Source organism: Eumetopias jubatus, unplaced genomic scaffold (genome assembly GCF_037043125.1).
Source record: "Eumetopias jubatus isolate StellerSeaLion01/CBP00866 unplaced genomic scaffold, mEumJub1_p1.0 scaffold_15, whole genome shotgun sequence".
Taxonomy (NCBI): domain Eukaryota; kingdom Metazoa; phylum Chordata; class Mammalia; order Carnivora; family Otariidae; genus Eumetopias; species Eumetopias jubatus.
This window is the reverse complement of record NW_028274821.1, coordinates 43,481,553-43,505,065: the sequence shown is the minus strand read 5'-3', so window position 1 is coordinate 43,505,065 and position 23,513 is coordinate 43,481,553. Positions and strand designations below refer to the sequence as shown.

The 23,513-nt window shown below is 36.5% G+C and overlaps 1 protein-coding gene across 2 annotated transcripts in view; it reads right to left on the bottom strand.

The window, feature by feature from the left end:
* Positions 1-1,419: 1,419 nt before the first annotated feature.
* CNTLN (centlein) overlaps positions 1,420-23,513 on the bottom strand; it is a 298,123-nt gene continuing 276,029 nt past the window's right edge. For both annotated transcript variants that reach the window (XM_028107236.2, XM_028107237.2), the window contains exons 24-26: positions 16,534-16,719; positions 13,659-13,736; positions 1,420-2,771 (exon numbers count right to left, since the gene is read on the bottom strand). In XM_028107236.2, coding sequence (XP_027963037.1) covers positions 2,670-2,771; positions 13,659-13,736; positions 16,534-16,719 — 366 coding nt within the window. In that variant the 3' untranslated portion in view covers positions 1,420-2,669. The remainder of the gene's footprint in view (positions 2,772-13,658; positions 13,737-16,533; positions 16,720-23,513) is intronic.

The following is a 23,513-nucleotide window of genomic DNA, read 5'->3' as shown; positions in this document are numbered from 1 at the left end:
CTTAGGGGGAAGTGTTCAATCTTCCATTATTAAGAATAATGTTAGCTGTAGGTTTTTTGTGATTGTTCTCATCAAACTGAGGAAGTTCTTAATTATCTGAGTTGTTTCTTTCTCACACGTGTTGAATTTTTTCAAATATTTTTCTGAAATTTTATGATCATGTGATATTTCTCCTTTAGCCTGTTTACATGTCTTACATTGGTTTTTGAATATGGAATCAGCCTTGATTTTGTATCTTCTGACCAATGTCCCTCATAAGTATCAACAAAGCAATTCTAAACAGAATTTTAGAAAATTGCATTAGTTTTCTATTGCTGCAGTCACCAATTACCACAAACTTAGCAACTCAAAAAGGCAAAAATGTATTCTCTTACAATCGTGGATGTGCAGAATCAGTTTCACTAGGCTAAAGTGAAGGTGTCAACAAAGCTGTTTTTTCCCTGGAGTCTCTCTGGGGGAGAATCCATCTTCTTGCCTTTTCCGGCATCCAGGGACTGCTTATGGTCTTTGGCTCCTGGCCCCTTTCCTCTACACTGAAAGCTGTTGGGGTAGCGTCGTCACATTTCTCTGTCCCTCTGCTTCTGTGGTAACATTGCTCTCTGTCTGACTGACTCTCTTGCCTCCTTCTTGGAAGACATCAGGCCCAAACAGAGAATCTGGGATAATCTTCCCACTCAAGATCCTTAGTTTAATCACATTTGCAAAGTCCTTTTTTGCCATAAAAGGTAACAAATACACAGGTTTCAGGAATTAGGAGGTAGACATCTTTGGAGGCCATGTTTCAGCCTACCATGTTTTCCTTCTTTTCACTGTCCTTATTTGGTTTTGGTATCAGGGTAATACTGTGCAGGCACACTTTTATCTTTGTAACAAAATTCAGCTGTGATGAGATACTACATTTCAAATTTTATGATTTTTTTCCTACCACCGTCTTCTTCTGAGTTGGGAATACTCATGAGTATTCATAATATTTGGTAATGTCAATAGACAGGGCATTCCTTTAGCACAGGTCTAATGTCCTTGTATAATTAACACAATGCTTTGCCATCTAGTTCAACAGCAAGACAGTCCACACTCCACTGTGCCCTAAAAAGTATGGTAATGGAAGGTTATCTTTCTCTTCTTATTCTGACATGATGGGTATGCCCTGGTATTTTTTTTTTTTTAAAGCACAGTAGCGCAATATTTGTGGCATTTGAAATGCTGTCCAGTTATAATCATGTCACTGTGATTTGTACCTTGCCAAAAGGAGAGCCAAGTGACCCAAGCACCACATATGGTCTGGGCCACATACTCACCTGCACTACTATAGCTTGAAAGCAGCCATAAACAATATATAAATAAATGAGCGTCACTGTGTTCCAATAAAACTTTATTGATGGACACTAAAATTTGAATTTCATATAATTTTCACACACTACAAAATATATTCTCTTTTTGTTTTAAACCATTTGATAATGTAAAAATTATTCCTAGCTTGTGGGCCACACAAAAACAGGCAGCATTCCAGATTTGGCTTGTGGGCCATAATTTGCCAACCACTGCCTTAGCCTCAGGGGACCTATATCCTAAAGGGGGTCGGTGGGGAGAAATTAACAAGAAGATAAATAAGTGGACAGGTAAAACAGATAATTTTCTGTGATAAAGGAAATAAAGGAAATTAAATAGTAAGATGGCCAGGGAATGTGTCTCTGAGGGAAGAGGTAAGGTGATCCTGAATGATGAGAAAAGTCATGATGAGCCAGTCATGAGATAAGCTGAGTACAGAATATTCTAGAAAAAAGAATAGCAAGAGTAAAGCTGGAGGCAGGCAGAAGTTTGGTGAATTAGAAGAACCTTTCCCAAAAAGGTCACATGTGGCAGGAACATGGTAAGAGGTGAAATGGGGGTGAGAATATGTGGAAATCTAAAAAAGATGACATCATTGTTAAGAATTTAAAGTTAAGAAATGAATTAGTTGACCACAGTAGAAGTTATGCTAGATCCAATTTTACACACTGGGCTTGTGGTCCCTTGCTAATTTAGAGGAGCACACCAAGTCTTGTGAATTTAAAAAAAGAAAGGGAGAAAAGGAGAAAATGTTTTTATTTTTGCCACATAGTTCTAGGAAAATACAGTATCCCCTATATCATCCAGTATATTGAGAACAGATATAATTGGACCACACAATTTCTTTCATTAAATGCTCATCCTTAAGATAATGATGCTTCACATTTTATATTTGCTTACAATACAAATGTGCTCATCATTAGATGATTTAAGACCTTTTATAGTGGTTTTACGTCAACAGTCTAGTTTCTTTATAAAACTTAAAACGTTAAACCCTTAGTTTACCCTTTTTTCTTCTTATATTCAGACCAATTTGTGTGTCCAAGCTTGTTCTAATTTCTTCGAATGCACTGGAAGGAAAATCATTTTTAAGTTTGCATTGATTTGTGGCAATATTTGTATCCAACAACCAAATGTTACACTATTTCCTTTTAAATGGCTATGTACTTAATTAGTTTCACTTGTTCAGCAATTAATTAGTTTCAGAGACTTCATATTTTGGTATCGAACCTGACTATTGATAGTTGGAGCAGATACTGTATCAGGATGGTAATGCATGTTTTCCAGTCACATCGCACAAAAAGTTTTCACTTTTGGAAAAGAAGTTCTCCATCATAATATCATCTAGTATCTTTCATAATTGTGAAATATCCTTCAACTAGTTTCTTTCTTTCATTTATTTTCTCCAGTACTGCTTCTAGTAAATAGGAGGCAAAAGGAAGCTGGAAGAGAAACACAGAAAAAAAGATGATCAAAACTCTATATTTTCTCCAGCTCAAAAACATACACTAAATATCATTAAACCATTAGAACTCAGCTATCTGCAACTTTGCACCCATCGTGGTACCCTACTGGGTCTCTTTTCAGCTGATCTTACCGGATAGTGGGGGTAATTTTGTCTTTTAGAATAAAAATGATGAAAGAGCAGAAGTAAAATGAAAAAAGATAAACGCCTTATTGAACAATTCATGGTTTACTGACCATGTTAATGATGTAATCTGCAATACAAGCAGCTAAACCATTTGTCTTCAATCAGCTGATCAATAGCAGGTTACGGCCATCTCCAGGGCCCACAGGCCCACAGAAGTCATACTGTATGCTCATCACTCATCAAAGAATGAGAGAGAACTAACAATACACTTGCCTGTGTTGGAGCCAAACACCTCGAGAGTTGTAGGGTAAAATTTCAGAGGGGAAAAAATGGCAAAAGTATACCCATTGATTAAGTTGTTATAGAAAAGTTTGTTTCGCATATCAAAGTGTAATACACATGTTGCAAACTGCTGAGTTTATGAAATGTAGAGTACATTTTTAAATTTCATAATTTATATTAACTTTTCTGGTAAAGTTTCATTGTTCCCTCTGCTTCCCTGGGCTTCCTGGAGAACTCCAACTCTTACAATGCACGTGTGCGCTATAAGGAGGAGAAAAATCTAAACTGTTCTCTGGTTACTCGCACAGCTCCGCCAACTTGCTTCCATCTCCTGTCCAGCTCTCAAGCCTCACAAAAGAGGTTTCTATAATTAAGAAGTTCATTACGTCACTTCTTGGAGTTGTCCTTTGGATTCGCCAGGGAAAGACTATTTTTGTTTTCCTGAATACGTTAGTTGGGAATGCTTGTCACGCCCAGGCCCCTTTCCTACGGGGAAATGGCATCGGGCCCTTTTTTGTGCGAGGATGACCACTGGTAGTGTCACCCATCAGTACCTGAGCAAAGACTGATGCCCTCGGTAGGAGTTGCCCAGCTGTGCTCAGCTAGGGTGATTACAATTAGCTAAACCGAACAGAATGGCTCTTTTCTGAGTATGAATGGGGGAAAACAGCAAAGATTATGTAGCCCATGAAAGAAGCAGAGACCAAAGCTGGTCCACAGCATTGCCTCAGATCCCAAAGTTTCTAAGATTCTAATTTAACTTCTTTCTTAGTTTTACAACAAACCGCCTTCTCCTTAGAGCAGCCTAAGTCTCCACCAGGAGCTTCACACATTGTCTTCCTTGAAACTTACCACTGAAGAAAGCATAAGATACCAAAATATCACATTTCTTCAGTTCTGAAGACAGACTTGAATGGAAGATACATACATTCACTTAAAAACAGCTTTTTTCTGGGGTAACAAAAAACCCTACCACATTAAATATATACATACTGTGTTGGCAATCCAACGTCAGAAATACGAAAATGTGGGGGAATGCATCTTAGAATCAAGGAAGAAGAGAATGTTAGACTTCCTTCTGCAAGATAAGGATACTAAAAGCAAATCCTTACTTTGACAGATTGACCTTCTGGGATGTAGAAAAGGATTATATTTGGCAAAACTGTCAGTCTTATAAATTAGGTAATTTAAATTCTCAGGGCATTAATATTAGATGTTAAAAAAATGCACATACAAAAAAACATTAACAAAACTATCAGGCAACTTTCTTTTATGTTGGCCATGGCTATCAGTATCATATGCATTCCTACCAAAAAGCAGACAAACAGGGGTGCCTTAGTGGCTCAATCAGTTAAGCTTCAGACTCGATTCCGGCTCAAGTCGTGATCTCAGGGTCGTGGGATGGAGCCCCACGTGGGGCGAACCTGCTTGTCCCTCTCCCTTTGCTTCTCCCCACCCTCTCCCCGGGCTCCCACACGCACTCTCTCCCTTAAATAGATAAATAAATAAAACCTTTAAAAGTCATCAGAAAGAGGGGTGCCTGGGTGGCTCAGTCATTAAGCGTCTGCCTTCGGCTCAGGTCATAATCCCAGGGTCCTGGGATCGAGCCCCGCATCGGGCTCCCTGCTCGGTGGGGAAGCCTGCTTCCCCCTCCCCCACTCCCCCTGCTTGTGTTCCCTCTCTCGCTGTGTCTCTCTCTGTCAAATAAATAAATAAAATCTTTTAAAAAATTTTTAAAAAATTATTAAAAAGAAAAAAAAGCAGACAAGATGAGAATAACCTCCCATTTCTTCCTGATATAAACACAAGGTCATTTCCTAAAGCTGATCAAGGAAAAAAAGGATTCTCTGGCCAAATAAGTTTGGGAAACAAACCAAACTTTAAAAACTTTCTTGATTTCAGGATTTCTCAGAGGCTTTAAGATACAAACAGGCACTGTGTGTCTCCAAGAGGGCAATGCAATATCCTGTTTCTGAATTCATCTGTCCATGCTTTTCTCATGGTCTGTTTATCATGTTGGACCAGCAGTCCATGGAACACACTTTGGGAAACATGCCACTTCTGTAATTGCTTATGTAATGACGGCACCCAGTGCTTTCACCAGGCCACAACGTACTGACATTCATCATCTTATTTGCATATCATATTTTCAAGTTAAAACCTAAGCCTTATTATCTTGTGATCTGAACAGTTTTCAACATGTCATGCCCTCGGAAATTTCACTTCCTTTAAAAAAAAAAATCTATCTCAAAGAATCTGTCTTCCAGGAAGCCTCCAAGGTGGAACAAGAGGTCCATTTACTAATTTACTACTGACAACTCACTTTATTCTCTTCCTCTGGTTCCCAATAAAACGTAAAGCCCCACAGTTAAACACAACTGTTTGTCAATCCTGTTTTATTGGATTGTAAGCTTCTTTTAAGCTTTGTATGGAGGCTAACACATATGGATTTCAAAAAGGAATCAATCTTTTAATCATGATGCACAGTATTTGCACGTCTGTCTGCCCTGCAAATAGGTCAGAAGAATGTTATTATCTGTCTATATAATATGAAATGAAAGTTCATATACCTTACAAGTTGGTTGGAGATGTTTATTTTAATGGTCTATTTCCTTTTTTATAAAACAGTTCTGAATTTCTTCCTCTAACACAGTGCTCACTGTACATGCTTTTTATGACTTGTCATTTACTGGGAAATATAAGGCCGGTTCTCAAAGAGGCCTTTCAGAAGTTTTTTTTTTTTTTTTTTTTACTACATAAGGATCAACTGTAATTTTATAAAATATAAAATTTATGTAATTTTGTAATAAAATCATTAATAATTGAAAGAAACTTAGAGGAAGTCTAAGGAGAAGTCAGAATTACAAAACACTTCAAATAAAATATAATAACTGAAAGTATCTGTTAACCAAAAAATTGTAAGCACATGTCCCTCCTACTTTATAAATTGTTCCTTACTCATGGAGTAGACTCAATATGTATTCAAATAATGAGTGTACTAGCAAGCCTGGGTTTACAAATAGCCTCTCTTGCCAAGTTTGCACTATTCACTTATTTGGCAAACTTCTTTCATAAACAGCACAGATAAAAACTTCTGCTTAGTCTAGGAGGAATTAATGAAAATTCTTGTTTTCTGAGAGTGGCTAAGAATGGCATTTTGAGTTCACTGGCTATTTTAGTCAACTGACAGTAATTACTTTTATCACTTACAGATTATTATTAATTCTTAAATCTTATAAATCACGGTTAACCTTAAGACTGATGGAACATAATTTAATCTACTGTGATTCAAGAGAGTTCTGCAAAATCCTATAGTACCAAATGAACATCAGTTCTCAACATACAGCTATAGATTGTCCTTAAATATGAAATGCCTTGGAAAGTGCTTTAAAAATTCACACGGTCTGCTTGTTTGCCCTGTTTTTTTGTTTTGGTTTTGGTTTTTTAATTGCAAAACATCTTAACAACACGAAGCAGACCAGAAGACCTTAACTTTCTGCTACTTTGAGATTAGATTAGGTGCCAGTTTATTTCACACAGGGAGTTTAGCATCAGTTAAAATCTCTCTATATGCATTCTGGAGGGAACTCCCTCACATACAGAAAGCACGGTGATTCTCTTGATAGGATTTTGGAGTGGGATGGAAGTGGTGAGCTGACTGGCCAACAGCAAACTTTCTCACTTATCCCATCAAATGTATCTGAAACAACAAACCCAACAATCATGCTGCCTGGGGTTGCATTTTAGATGGCCTATGCCAGGGACTATGAAGTCCAGTTTTTTCTTTCTCCTGCATAACAAAGGAGAAGTGATATTCCCGGGTATGTCGATGCAGAGTTCCACAAGCTTGAACTCTTCGACAGAATGGGAAAAATAGGTGAAGAGTTGATACCTTGTGAGATTTCTTGGTATGGAAATTTAACTAGGACATTGGAACAACAACTGAGTTTTGCTTGGTGCACAAGTGTCGTCTTAAAGCGGGTCTTCCTAGTCATTCGGGCTGTCCCTGTCGCAAAAGGTGATTTCTCTTCCGCAGAGATGTCCCCAGATTTCACACAGACTTCCAGCTTATCTTACATGTAAACACCTACAGATGTTCACCTTTAGGAACTGGTATGCCTCTGACACAATCTCAAATTTATCCCTCACACTTACAAATTGTGGTTTCATTTAGAGGTGTTTCTGTATAAAGGTCAGATATGAGTGATAGTTGCAGATGTTTGAGAGCAACACTGGAAAAATAACAAAACCTAAAGTCCATTTCTATAAAACATACAGATAACGTAAAGCACAACCACTAACTAGAATGTGCTCTTAACAATCAAAAATGGAAAAGTTTCGTGTTAAAAGAAAAAAAAAATGAAATAAGGGTAACTTTTTGAATCTAAGCGGCAAATGAACATTTTCACCATTTTCATTCTTGTTTGGGGTTTGAAAACTATTACCAAGAAGATACTGCTTTTAAAACACAAACTGACTTTAATCTAGCTTGAGTCATACTGAAAAGAAAGATGTGAAATTTTATGTAGTATACCTGCTATTCCTGGAAACACGAAAGAAGGTTTAACATTGTTAAATTAAAAAAAAAAAAAAATCCCAGGAAGGCTTTGAATAGAAAATTTTGAACTCTTGCTATTTCAGCTGGATGTGAGAAATCCATGTGGGTGGGTGAGTGTATGGGTTTATGTGTGTGAGCAAGGGTGAGTGTGTGAGTATGCACGCATGTGCATGCATGTGTTCTATGTGCAACAGAGGAGATGTGTTCAGAGTTCTAAGAAGAAACTTTTAGTTAACCTTCAGGCCAGAAGGGACTCTATTTACAAAAGCCAGGGAGATTTATAAAACCCTTCTCACGGCCATATTGCAAGGATTCTGTAGAAGGTAAGCATATTTTGCAGAGAGGGCACTGGGGAAAGAGCCATTTTAAATTTCAGCATTTGCAATATCTGAAGCAACTAAGAAGAACAGGGATACTTAAAGCTAAAGAAAAATCACTGATTAAATTCCATACTTTAAATTCACAACAGCTGAAGGCAGAAGGAATTTTTGATATGGTCCCAATGCAAGAAAATGATCTCCAAAAACTGGACTAAAATGGACTGAATGAAATTCAAAAAAGGATTAGCAAATAACAAAGAACAGGGCAACAACAAAATGAAATCAAGACACACTTTCCAGTCATCTCCGGCTCAAGGTTTTTATAGAAATCCTAGTAAAGAACCAGATTGTTTATAAGGGCATATTATTTGCTTTGTACAAGTATACATATTTTAATATATACCCATAATTCTGTTCAAGTTAATTGTTTAATAAATTTCACAGTTGATACATTTTAACTCTTTGTTTATTGTCCTCCACCCCGAAAAATGTAAACTCCATGAAGGCAGTGATTTCTGTCTCCTTGGTTCACTTCTGTACTCCCAAACCTGAAACATCATCTGGTAAGTAGGGGGCACTTAGTATGGGATATTTGAATGGATTCCGTAGCATACGTTCAGTTTTATCTCTACTAATTCTCTTCATTGCCTTTTCAAGTCCCAATTAAAAAGGACTGTTTCAGGTGTTTTTAAGGCCTGAAAACAAAGCTAAATGACCTCTATTAAAATTTTAATTTTGGGGGTCAGAATGGGCAGAACAAATACACAGTTGTCTCTTAGAGGGCAGAGTATAAACCACTCCTAGTTTGGATATATAAGAAGGTAATATTGATCAGAGTATCATAGGGGTACATCTTCTGTGCCAACTGGAAGGAAACAAATTAAGTAAGAAACAAAATAATTTATCTCATTTATTCATAAGTATGGCCAATAGACAGAAATTCAAATTCAAAGGCACTTAAGGCAATCTCTGCTAATTAATGGTGGAGGACACAGCACATGTGATAAAAGAAATTTACTGAATTTACTTTTAAATGTATTTTTTTTTCTCTCTTTCAATATTAAGGAGAGCATTTTTTAAATGGAGATACAGTTCACATAACACAAAGTTCACCATTTTGAAGTATATAGTTCACTGGTTTTTAGTATATTCACAAGGTTATGCGACCATCACCACTATCTCATTCCAGAACATTTTCCTGACTCTCAAAAGAAACCCTGTACCCATTAGCAGCCCCTCCCCCATCTCCCCATCCTCCCCACCCCCTGGCAACCACTAATCTACTTTATGTCTTTATAGATCTGCCCATTCTGGACATTTCATATGAATGCAATCATACTGTATGTAGCCTTTTGTCTACGGCTTCTTTTACTTAGCATAAGAGTTACAAGGTTCTTCCGTGTTGTGGCATGTATCAGTCCTTCATTCCATTTTATGGCTGAATAATAAACAGTCCATGTATGTGCATGCCACATTTTGTTACTCTATTCATCATCTGATGTACCTTTGGGTTGCTTCCACTTTTGAGGTATTAAGAATAATGCCGTTAAAAAAAAAAAAAAGAATAATGCCGTTGTGAACATTCACGTAGGAGGTTTTTTTGTTTTGTTATTTTTTGGACATGTGTTTTCATTTATTGTGGGCATCTACCTAGGGGATGAAACTGCTGGGTCATATAATCTCCCTCTTTAACTTTTTGAAGAACTGACAGCCTGTTTCACAGGAGTGTCATCATTTTACATTCCCAGCAGCAACGTATGAGGTGAGGGTTCTAATTTCTCCACATCCTCACCAACCTTTGGTATTGTCTGTCTTTTTCATTACAGCCATCCTACTACGTGTGAAGCAGTATCTCATTTTGGTTTTTGGTTTGCATTTCCCTAATGGTTAATGATGTTCAGCATATTTTCATTCGCTTATTAGCTATTTGTTTATCTTCTTGCAGAAATTTCTATTCAAATCAGTTTCTTTGCTTTCTGTTGTTGAGTTGTAAGAGTTTGAAATGTGTTCATAAATGGTTAAATTTCACTGAGAGAAGGCTAGGCTGAATTAATGAAACCTTGTGAGTCCCTGAATATTGTTAATGGGATGCATCTACTAAATTTTCTATGGCTTCCGTACTGACATCTCCTCCCTACCAAATCTGATCTACGTCTTTGGGTCCCTCAAACTCTTAAAGGTATCATCATCTGTCTCTTTGTGCAGGGTATTAAACCCACCCATCTATGGCTTCTACTTTCTGACTTCACCTCATCTCATGACCGCTATTGATTCGATCACTGTAACGTGGATCACCTCTATCTCATTCTTTCTCTTTTTATGGCGAGGGCACATGCAGGCCCTCATTGCCCTTTGCCTCGGCTATCTTCCTGCTCCCAGTCCCTCTCCCTCCAAACCTGCTGTGTGCCGATCTCAGGTTTCTGTTCTAAAGCACAACTCTGATCATATCCCTTTCCTGCTCAAAAGCTTTCATAGTTTGGTCCCAGCCTACTTTTCCTATCTCTGTTTTTTCCTCTTACTCCCTAAACCATAGAAAAACTGATTTTTGAAGGGTTCTCCCATCCTATTATAATCATTAACTTGCTTGTTTGTCTCTGCCATAAATTATATGTTTTTAAAAAATGTAATAATGTAAAAAGAGGAATTACTCCAAGTAAAAATATTCAAAGAAATTAAAAGGCAGCTGTGCCATAAAAAAATGACAGTAGATACTAGAAAGAGGTTTTTTTTAGTGTAATTTTTATGGCTAGCAATCTGTGGGCTAAAGGTTAGGTGCAGATTAAAGATTAAATGTATAAAATTACCAACAGTATCAGGACCACTTGAAGGAATGAGGACATATACTTGCATTCTGTATTAAATATAGAAAAGTTCAGGTTTTAGACCTTTCAGTTCTCAGGGAATCTGGCTAAAAGCAGCAGTAGGTATTACCCTCTTACACTGGAGTCTTATGCTGCCAGCTTTTTATTTTGTAGTAAATATTTTATTAATACAAATTCTCATCCAATGAATGCAGAGAAAAATTTCTTTGCAACAAAAATTTTGTGTGTGTGGCCTAATCCTTAAGCCAAAGCCTAATTTTGTAGCCTAATCCTTAAACCAAAGCTAAAAGCATGGGGCCAGACTGACTCCTAGGATCTGAGAATTCCCTTACATACAGCACCCAATGCCGAGGGAGGACGTAAAAGAGAGGTTTTCCGACAATTTTGTCTTCAAAATATTTTAATAATCAAATATCAATATTGAATTAATTCATTTTTTAAGGAAACGTGCTCAATTATTCCACAGCTTGACGATCATGTAACCCAGATACACAGAACTGTATGTCTTATTCAACGGACGTAGGAAGGAACACACACACTTCTGCCCACACGATCCTGCGAGCATCACTTAGCCTCTCACAAAATTGGTGGACAAAGAAAACCTTTTCTAAAATTCAGGACAAATATAATTGCTGAAACTGAGAGAGAAGAAAAGTAGGCTAAAATAAAAAATGAGAGAGATGTTTTCTATTTTATAGATTTTTCTCTTGGGTGTAATTACGAAGTGACATCCAAGTGCAACCAATGAAGTCCCTATTTTTTTCTCACAAAATTCAAAGACATCAGCAAAACCACCTATGTCAGTAATAAAAATAAAAAGTCTTTGACTTTTTAAATGTTTTCATACTGTCACAGTGGAATAAAATTAGCTTGAAAAATGATCTAAAGGCACATGATGCAGTTCATTATGTAGAACAGCAACAGCAGAGCTTCCCAGTGTTCATAAAGTCCGCTCCATTAAATTTACCTCCAGTCAATAATTAGGAATCCACAAATAAACCCGGGCAATTAAATCAATACTGCCAGGCAATTATATTTCAGAGTCCAGGCTCAGTGGCACAAAAAGGCACTACATCAAACTGCAGTATTAAGCGGTCTAATGCCATTTTCAATAGGATTTTTTTGCACTAACTAAACAGAATAAGCATCACCCTGATAATGCAGAATGTGTGTATGCATGTCTACACAGGTATGTCAAAAAAAAAAATCAGGGCTAGTGTCAATATCACTTTCATGAAATTTAATAAAGATGTGCATTGTGTAGATGTATTATTTTTATGGTCATAACTGATGACAGAAGTTCCAGATTCAAGGGTCATACTTACAAGTTGAACATTAAAAAAATTCATTCAGAAGTTTATTTTTAGCATTTCAAGCTTAAAAATATAACCCGTCACAGTCATTACTGAACTCCTTTGATGTGCCAGGTGCTGGGCTAGGTGTGGGGCGTGCAACATAATTAGGAAATGGCCTTTCTTCTCAAAAGCAGGTTGTCACCAAAGAAGACTGTCTAGGGCGTGCATGTCTACACTTGAACAACTTTAAGCCAAAGATTGCCAATCACTCTCTGTTACTAATGAACTGATGCCTGATGATGTTTCAAAAATATATAAAACTAATGGTAAGAATATCAGTATTTCACATACGATTTTACTTATCCTTGACTTTTCCAAAAGTATAAATACTGCTGTTTGTTAACATAAATGTAAAATAACTGCATTTAAGTCTGCTTTTAGTTTTAATCTTTACACAGAAACATATGATGACTTTCCAAAACTTATGGGAGAGTCATAATTTTTTGGTTGTTTTGCTCTTTTGAAAACTACATTTTAGCTCTTTTAATTCCCGGTTCATTTCTAAAAGAGACAATTACATTGAGCAAAAAGAACTGCAATGAAAAAGTTTCCGAATACATTACGTGCTGTCAGTGATGTCAAAACAAAAGCTGGCTACGACTAGAAAGGCAGGGCTCTCACCTGCCAATAAGCTGCCCTTGATCACTTACAAGAGGGGCACATCCCAGCAGACTCCATGTGTATTAAAAAAATACTTGAAAGGAAAGAAAAAGTATCACACAGGTCACAACAGTAGTCTCAATGGACCCCGCAGGGATCTCAGCTCGTCTTGGCCTTGTCATCCTCTATGCAGCTTTCCACTCGGCCCAGAAAATGTCGATAGGAAAATGTTTGAGGGGCCTCTGGTGGACATTTTTTCATTCTTTCTGCATTGACAGGATGCCAAATCAATATTTACTTCCCACTAACAAGCTGCTCGAGGTCTCAGTAGAAAATATTGTAGAGAATGTGGGAAGACACAGTAATAAACAGCTGTCTGGCTGTGAGGAAAACATGAATTGACTGGAAACAGGTCCATAGTTAAAAGGTCACCGAAACCCATGAACTCCTCAGGTGTCCATATCAACTACCAACTTTAAAGACATATAATAAAGAATCTCTTCTCCTAAGAGGGCTGAGAGAATGGATCCTTTTCAGGGTAGCAAGCATGGAGGTTGACTCAATACGTTAATTAATGCATTTGCTAAGACCTGTGTTGGCTCTTCCCAAGGCATTTGTTTCATTTGTTAAGTCCAAAAGTACAAAAAGAGGGTTAACTTTCCTGTCTACCGATTGGAATACTTCTTTACCTACCAGAAGTAAATGATGTGGTAAGTGTTTACAAAAAGTTAGACATCGAGTAAAAGTGTAAGGCTTGGAATTTTTTTTAGTTTTTAGAGATGAAGGAGAAAAATGAAATACCTGTCCTTCAAGAAGTTTCTGAATGTACAACAGCCATTCTCGGTCTCTCTCAGCACCCATCCTTGTCCTTTCTAGGTCCTCAAGGAAGAAAATCAAAAGACGGGTGTTAACTGCATTTACATGAACTTGATCATACTGTTAGATACTGAATAAATTTATTTTTGTTTTTTTTTTTTAAAGATTTTATTTATTTATTTGACAGAGAGAGACAGCAGAGAGGGAACACAAGCAGGGGGAGTGGGAGAGGGAGAAGCAGGCTTCCCGCCGAGCAGGGAGCCCGATGCGGGGCTCGGTCCCAGGACCCTGGGATCATGACCTGAGCGGAAGGCAGACGCCCAACGACTGAGCCACCCAGGCGCCCCAATACTGAATAAATTTAAAGAGATACTGATAGAATAGGGTTCAGTAAAGACCAGCGTGTCTTTCCAAAGTAGGGAATATACAAATCTGTGTTCTTAATACTTAATTTATAAATACTGACATGTGGAAGATAAAGCTCTATTTCTCTATTTCACAGTACAATTCAGGAATATTTTATTTCTGTCTTCACAGTGGAGCTCAAGGTAGGGACAGAGGTGGCAGTGAAAGCAATGAAAATAAAGCGAAAAATAAGACAAAGCTGTATAAAAGAATCATTTACAAGTGACCCTTGTAAGATAACATAAAACCTTGTATTAATTAAAAAATCTGATTTTTCAACAGATAGTTAAGGAGTAATTGTTACAAGTGCAAGCAAAATAGGACATGGCATGGCTCTGGTGTTTTTAAATGCTTGCTTATTGTAAATATCCAATAACTAACTGATAGGCAAGGGAAACTTCTACTTCAAGTGTTGAAAGCCCCTAAATATTCTCAACCCACCAATGATCAAGGTTAAAATAATTCTGAAAGTATAATGTATTCACATGTACAGTGGATTATTCGGTTAAAATCATGATTTAGCTTACAAAAAGATGGACTTTTCAAAAAGGGAAGGGTTTGGGAAACAAACGTTTGTTGAAATTTACTGGATGCCAGGTATCCAGGGAGGCACGTCGCATAGGTTATCATACTTTTTATATGAATTTACTAGAGTTCAATGTGGTTTAAAGAATATAAGTTGGCTGGTTTGGGCTCCGCTTGGACAAGTCCAGTCAACTCTCTAGACCTCTGAAAAGATGCAGGGATCTAACTAAGCTCTGATCTATAATTAAATCTAGTAAATATATCAAGGTGCATGGATCCTTCTCAGAACAGTGTGATTTCTGCTGGAGTCCTTTTTCTTCCAGGAGGATGTCCACTGAAGGTTGTGTGGTATGCATTTCAGAGTACTGTACATTCTGGCTCTAGAATGTATCTGTCCAGAGGCTGGGGTGCCCTTACTTCACAGAAATGTGCCAGCTACTCTTTGGTACTATAAAGAGAGGTCTTCTCATTCATATACCCAAAGGGGACAACTTTTTTCTATTCAGAGAGAGTGCTTTTTTCTCATCTGTAAGCCCAGAGAGGGCATCTTTTGAAACCACACAAAGTTGATGGGCCTGCCTTCCAGAATATGTATCTGTGTTTGTGCACACACATGTGTACACAAACACACACGTACACACATGAGGGATTTGGGTAATCTACTTGTTTTAAAACTCTTAGGGAACAGTGGAGGACTCAACCCTAATTTTTTGTTAGGATTCTCACTATCAATCAGCACATTTTAATTAAATGTCTGTAGGAAGGTATAGTCAACACCCTTACCGGAGATACTATCATTTCCTGTGTGTCTTATATTTGATACTATATTTGATAATGCTCTTGTACTTCAAAGTTCAGAATTCACAAAGTGAATTCAAAGTGTAGAAAGTCACAGGCATTGTAGCTTGGGTGCTGAAAATAGGAAACGGAGAGTTCACTATCCTATTCACCCAGGGGATGAAAATCATCTCTGCAGGATTCCTTTGACCTCTTTTCTAAGAATTCTTGGCAGTTTAAAAACCTTCGCAAATTGTAGATCTGTTCTACGCCAGACGTTTTTGTTTTATTTTCTCCAGAAGTTTTTTGAGCAGCTGATGGGGGGCTGGAGGATGTTCTCATACAAATATTTAAGTCCATCATTTTACTTATTCATCGAGCCAAATATTTACTGGGAAACTAGTAGCGCCATCATCTCTTTGATGTTTCCAACCAACCAAATCTAATATTCATGTATCAAAGTTCAGAGACTTAAGAGGAGAAAAGGATTGAGTATCACCCTCAGGGTTTCACAGAAGACTGTCCACAGGATGAGATTCTGCTATCCAAGAGGTCATAAGTATGTGAAAAATGCAGTCGCTTCCCCAGGAGGTACAGAACTGTTACTGAAGACCCTCTTCTATATGCACATAAATTCACTCAGACAGGAGTACTTTACCCAACTTAAAGCCATAAGTATATTTTTTCCTTAACTTGATCAGCAATAATTTTGAATTTAGCTAGGAAAGCCAATAGATTTATTATTTTTGCTCATATAAGAGGAAAAGTCCTCAAATCAATGATGACCCACCTTAACTAAATCCATTCAAATTGGCTTAATTAAAAATACTAGCTTACAAGATATATGATTAACTAAATTAAAGAAAATAGAAGAGACAGGAAAAGACTTGAATAACTGACTTGAATAACAAACACACAGTTCTAAAGGTTTTAGGTACTGGCTTCTTTCTGTATTATACAGTGAAATTTTACTAAATGTTTTCTGAGTTGGTTAATAGCCCTGATGTAACTTTCACGGGTATATTACTAAGTTGACCTTCATTAATATTATCTTGAAGATGAAACTCTAAGAATTATAAAACAAATAAAAGTATGTGTTGAAATTCAATGTGTTAAAAAAGCCCTTTATCAATAAATATTTAAATGATCTTACCATTTCATCTTCTGTATCCATTATTTCCTCTAGATCTGACCGTGAAATGTTCAGGATCGAAGCTGCCAAGGTCTGGGCTTTATGGGTTGAGGTTTTGCGAGCATCCCTGTTTTTTCGCATTTTTCGAAACTCTCTAATTTGTTGCCTTACCTCATGGACATCACTTTGTAACTCTTTGACCAAAGCCTGCAACACATTGGAAAGAACATGGGCTCATATGGAAGTCATAAATGAAGACAAAGCAGTCACAGTAGAAAAATGTGAAGATAGCAACAAATCATTAGGATTACTCTGATTTTATTTATTTTGGAACAGAGTAGATTGCTCTTTACTTATTGTTTGTATGTAATAAAAGCTCTCTTAAATGCGCACTTAACAAACTTGCTGGATTAACCAAACTCTCCAATCCCTCTTTCAGATTTACCAACTGATATCCTAGTTGGTGAATGCTTGAAGCAGGCAGGCTACTTTTCATTATGCCAGAGCACAACCACTTCTGCCCACTGAGCTGATGCCAATCGTCATTTCTGTTTATTAAATGTGTGTATATTCATTGTAATAGGTTAATTACATGATTAATTCACTTATTACATAAACTGATGAAAAATGGCTGCAGAAAGGTAGTTGTTTCTATTTTATTAAAACTGGATCACAAATGCTTTGCAAAGTCTTGATAAAGACAAGTTGGGCAAATGTGTAATTAAATTATGTGTGGGCAAGACAACAGTAAAGATTGAAAAAAAAATTAAAACCTAGGACTGCTTCACAAGAGTCTTTAAGTTCTCCCTTTGAGAGATGAATCAATGCTGGCCCATACCATGCCAACGCATGCATAAGAAAAGAACAGCCCTTACCCTGGGTGGACAGAGCTCTGGACCTCGATGCCTGGCTTTGTGATCTGAGAGCAGGTTAACTAGATGTTTGGGTTATTTTTCGATCTTTTGCCAGCTCAAGCAAAGTTGCAATAAATAACAGTACTCATGTATACATTTTGCATCTCTAGAATATATCCCTAGAAGTAAAAGTGCTGGACCAAAGGATTTGTCTAAGTGTAATAATGAAAGCTGTTACCAATCTTCCCCCTCGCCAAGATAGTACCAAGATATACCTCCACAAAGAACATAGGAAAGTACTTGTTTCTCCACACCATTAGCAAAACACCAATCTAGGATTTCACTGTAGTTTGTTTTTTCAATGTATTTTAAAATTTCACTTCTCTTATAAAAAAAAAGTTGAACATCAGGCTTAAGAGATAATTATATTTCTTTTGTTATTTTTTTTCTATTTTTCTTAGTGATTTATAGGAGTTGTTTATATATTTGCATATTACATTTGTCTATTGTACATATCTAAATTTTTTTATACTTTGTATTTTCTTTCGACAGTAATTAGTGTTTCATGCCAAGGAAACAAATATTTTTTTTTTAAGATTTTATTTATTATTTATTTGTCAGAGAGAGAGAGCACAAGCAGGGGGAGTGGGAGAGGGAGAAGCAGGCTCCCTGCTGAGCAAGGAGCCCGATGTAGGGTTCCATCCCAGGACCCCGGGATCATGACCTGAGCGGAAGGCGGACGCTTAACCGACTGAGCCACCCAGGCATCCTGGAAAAAGTATTTCTTATTTTTTATATACTCGATGATTCTTTTCTTTTCTTTCTCACTTTTGAATCTTGTGTGATACTTCAAAAAGCATTCTCCACAATGAGATATATATAAAAATGCATTTTCTAACCATGATTTTTTTCTGCTACTTTTAAGTTATTTTTCATTTTAAAAATTTTAACCCATTTGTCATCATTTAGAAATTGTTACATAAAATCATAGTCATCCCACAACCACTTATTAAAAAATTCAACTTGGGGCACCTGGATGGCACAGTCAGTTAAGCGTCCAACTCTTGGTTTCGGCTCAGGTCATGACTTCAGGGTCGTGAGATCAAGCCCCACGTGGGGCTCTGGGCCCAGCACAGGGTCTGCTTAAGACTCTCTCTCCCTCTGCCCCTCCCCGCCCCACTCTCTTTGCCTCTCTCTCTCTAATAAAATATATCTTAAAAAAAAAAAAGTTCACCTTTCTCCTACCGATCTCCTGTGTGTTTAGGTCAGTGTCTGAACTTTCCATTCCATCCCATCTCTCTTTTTATTAGTGAAGCTATGTAACATATTTAAACTAGTAAGGCTTTATAATAAATGTTAACATCTGGCAGGCCTAGTTCCCTCTTACTACCCTTCTTTTTCAGGTTTTTCTTGGTAATTTTTGCTTGTTTCATTTTCCATATGAACTTCCATGTGAACCTTGTCTAGTTTCCCTCCCCCTAAAAAACAAATCTTACCGGTAATTTATTTCAATCATGTTAAATTTCATTTGGGTCAGGGTAACCTTTTAGCATGTTGAGTCTTCCTAATTGAAGACCATGGTGTTCCCTTCCAGTTAAGTCTTATTTGTGTTTCTTAGGATCATTTTTAACTTTTCTCTTTCTAGCCTATTTCTCTTGCTAGCTTATTTACTTGGAAGGAAATTATTGTTGAATTACAGGTTCGATATTTGCTCTGCTCCATTATTTGTTTTCGTCCTTCAAGACTCCAATTATACATATGTTGAATCTCTTTCACTTGCTTCATAAATCCTTTTCCCCTAATATGCTTTATTTTTTAATTGAGGCATAATTATGAATGAAATAGTGTGTACATTGTAAGGGTTTAGTTTAATGAGCTTTGATAGTTTATGCATGTATACAGCCACCACCCTGTTCAGGATAGAGAAAGTCTTCATACTCCAGAAATTTCTCTGATGCCCCTTCCTAGGCAATTCCTCCCACACCCAAACAGCAATTGTTTACACACACACATTCATATAAGACCAGCAATACATATATTTCCTGAGATAATTTCTTGTCTTGTACTTCTTTACTTTGCCTGCCACCTTGCTTCCATCTGCTCTTATGACTCATCATCTTTTTCCTAAATTCTTACATTTAATTTCACCTTAAACGTGCTTTTTAGAGGAAAATATTTCATTAATATTTCAAATTCATACTAAAATTTTCATCTGCTCTGTAGCAACTTATCTGTGGTGAAACTTATTTTCCTGTCACTTACTTTTTCTGTTTTTTCTCCATTCTTATTCTTGTACATTTGCACAGATACTGTGTTGGTTCATTTCTTTGGACTCATTTTTGAAGGAGAAGATTTTTTCCTAGATCACCTATTTATAGAAAGTTACATGGCAGAAAGGCCTGTGGTATGTTCCAGGCTAGTGAAATTTTGCATATGACTTTAATTTTTTTTGATGAATTCCATTTGCCAGGTTATTTTTTTTTTTATGGTTTGCTTGCTTTTTGTTTGTTTGTTTGTTTTACAATGTAAGGAATCTTTTTTCTTGGGTGCTATGAGAAAAGCTCCCTCCTTCAGATATTCCTTGTCTCTTTTATTCTTCACTAAGCCCTATCTCCTTATGGAAGCAAACCAGTTCTAGGATGGCTATCACAAACCACTGCAGACCTGTTACACTGCTGCAAATAGTGGCTGTTGGATTTGTACCTCATGTGAACATCATTTTTCTAAAAGGTCTTGATCTTTCAGAGGTCTGTAGGACCTAAGTCTTCTTTCCCTGGTTCCTTATTTCGTTGTCCTTTTGTATACTTTCACCAGTCTTACCTGTTTTTCACGGTTCTTCTATGTCTTTTGAAATACAGAGTTTTAGTTCTGACCTACATTGACTGTGAAAAGGAGTTGAATTTTTGTTTCTCATTCTTGCCTGCTGCTTGATTCCAGGGGACAGAGCAGGGGTAATGATGATTTTACCCCTCTATAATCAAGACAGAATTTTCCAAAATGCATTTCCCCTAATATTTCCTAATATTGCTGTACACATTTGTGCGTATGTTTGTACACATATGTTTTCATTTCTCTTGGGCAAATACCTAGAGGTAGAACTGCAGAGTCACATGGTAGGTAAATGTTTCATTTATTAGAACTTTTAGAGCTTTCCACGAAATCTTGCACCACCAACAGTGGATGAAAATTCTCCATTCTCCACATTCATTCCAACATTGGTGGTTTACAAGTCTTCTCTTGAATTTATTTAAAGGATTTGTTTAATGCTATTGTAAGTTGAAAATTTTCTATTTCATTTTCTAATTGTTTACTGCTAATATATAAAAATACATTTGAGTTTTGTACTTTGACCTCATATCTCATGAAATGGTTAAACTCTCTTATTAATACTAGTAGCTGTTTTATAAATCTTTAGGATTATCTACATAAAGAATCATGTCTCATCAGAGAAATGTAAACCAAAACCACAAAGATTAGTTACTTATAAAGCTAGTATGAATGTTAAAAAACAAAAGTAGTAAAAATAGCTATGATAAGAACAATTAGTTAAGGGATACGAAGATAAAAACATGTAAAATGTGGCATCAAAAACAAAACATGGATTGAGAATAAAAATGTTGCGCTTTAGAATGGGATCAAACTTAAGTTGCTGTCAAAATAAAATAGACTGTTAAAGACATAAGCTATTACATGTAAGACTCACGTAACCACGAGGAAAAAAGAGCTATAGGAAATACACAAAATATAAAGAGAAAAGAGTATAAGTAATCTTATATATGAATAAACTCATGAAACCACAAAGAAAGAAAGCAAGAGAGGAACTACAAAACCAGCTAGAAAACAATTAACAAAATAACAATAAGCACATACCTATCAATAATTACTTTAAATGTAAATGGACTAAATTCTCCAATCAAAAAACATAGTTTGACTGAATGAATAAAAAACCAACACTCATCTCTCTCCTCCCTACAAGAGATATGCTTTAGATGTAAGAACATACACAGATGTAAAGTGAAGGGATGGAAAAAGATATGCCCATGCAAATGGAAACCAAAAGAGAGCTGGAGTAGCTACACTTATATCAGATAAAACAGACTGCAGTAAAAGATGAAGAAGTTTGTTACATAATGATAAAGGGTTAATCTAACAAGAGGACATAATTTGTAAACATTTATGCAGCCAACCTAGAAACATCTAAATATATAAAGCAAATATTAATAGACCTAAAGGAAGAAAAAGACAGTAACACAATAAAAGTAGGGGATTTTAATACCCACTTATATCAATGGATAGGTCATCCATACTGAAAATCAGTAAGGAAACATCAGCCTAAGTGACATACTACCAGATGTATTTAACAAATATTTGCAAAACACTCCATCCAAAAGCAACAGAATACACGTTCTTCTCACGTGCACACAGAATATTTTCCAAGAGACATCATGTTAGAACACAAAACAAAACTTAATAAATTTAAGAGAACTGAAATCATATCAAACATCTTTTCTGACCACAATGATATTGAAACTAGAAATTAATTCCATGAAGAAAACTGGAAAATTAAAAAATACATGAAGTTTAAACAACATGCTACTGAATAACCAATGGGCCAAAGAAGAAATCAAAAAAGAAATAAAAAAAATACCTTGAGACAAATGAAAATGGAAATGTAACACCAAAATTTAGGGGATGCAGCAAAAACAGTTCTAAAAGGCAAGTTCAGGGGCACCTGGGTGGCTCAGTCAGTTAAAAGTGTCTGACTCTTGATTTTGGACCAGGTCATGATCTCAGAGTCATGATATTGAGCACTGCCTGCTTGAGATTCCTTCTCCCTCTGCCCCTGCTCCCCCGCTTGTGTGTGCTCTCTCTCTAAAAAACTAAAACTAAAATAAAAATAAAAGGAAAGTTAATAGTGATAAATGCCTACCTCAAGAAACAAGAAGAGTGTCAAATAAAGAATGTAACTTTACACCTCAAGGAGTTAGAAAACGAAAAACAAATGAAGTCCAAAGAAAGTAGAAAGAAGGAAATAACAAAGACTAGAGCAGACATAAATGGAGACTAAAAAGGCAAGAGAAAAGATCAATGAAACCAAGAGCTGGTTCTTTGAAAAGATAAACAAAACTGACAAACCTTTAGCTAGACTCATCAAGAAAAAAAGAAAGGATGAAAATAAATCAGAAATGAAAGAGATGCTACAACTGATACCAGAGAAATATAAAAGATCGTAAGAGACTATGAACAACTATATGCCAACAAGTTAGACAACCCAGAAGAAATGAATAAATTCCTAGAACCATACAACCTACTAGAACTGAATCATGACAAAATGGAAAATCTGAACAGACTCATTACTAGCAAGGTGATTGAATCAGTGATCAAAAACCTCCCAGCAAACAAAAGTCCAGGACCAGATGGCTTCACTGGTGAATTCCACCAAAAATTCAACTAAGAATTAATACTAATTCTTCTAAAACTCTTTCAAAAAGTAGAAGAGGGTCAAACTCTTCCAAACATATTTTATGAGGCCAGTATTACCCTGATACCAAAACCAGAAAAGGATGTTCCCTCCAGCACACACACACACACACACACACACACACACACACACATTATAGGCCAATATTCCTGATGAGCATAAAAGCGAAAATCCTCAACAAAATATCAGCAACCTGAATTCAACAATACATGAAAAGGATCATATACCATGATAAAGTGGGATTTATTCCCACAGATGCAAGGATGGCCCAACATTCACAAATTTGTCAATGTGATACACCACATTAACAAACAAAAGGATAAAAATCATATGATCATCTAAACAGATGCAGAAAAAGCATTTGACAAAATTCAACATCTGTTTATGATAAAAGCTCTCAACAAAGGGGATATAGAGGGAATGTACCTTGACATAATAAAGGCCATATAGGAGAAGCCCACAGCTAACATCATACTCAAAGGTGAAAAGCTGAAAGCTTTTCCTCTAAGATCAGAAACAAGACAAAGACTGGACGTGTACTCTTGCTACGTTTATTCAACATAGTATTGGAGTCCAGCCAGAGTAATTAGGGGGGAAAAAGGCATCTGGATTGGAAAGGAAAAAGTAAAACTGTCACTATTTGTAGATGACATGACGTTATATAT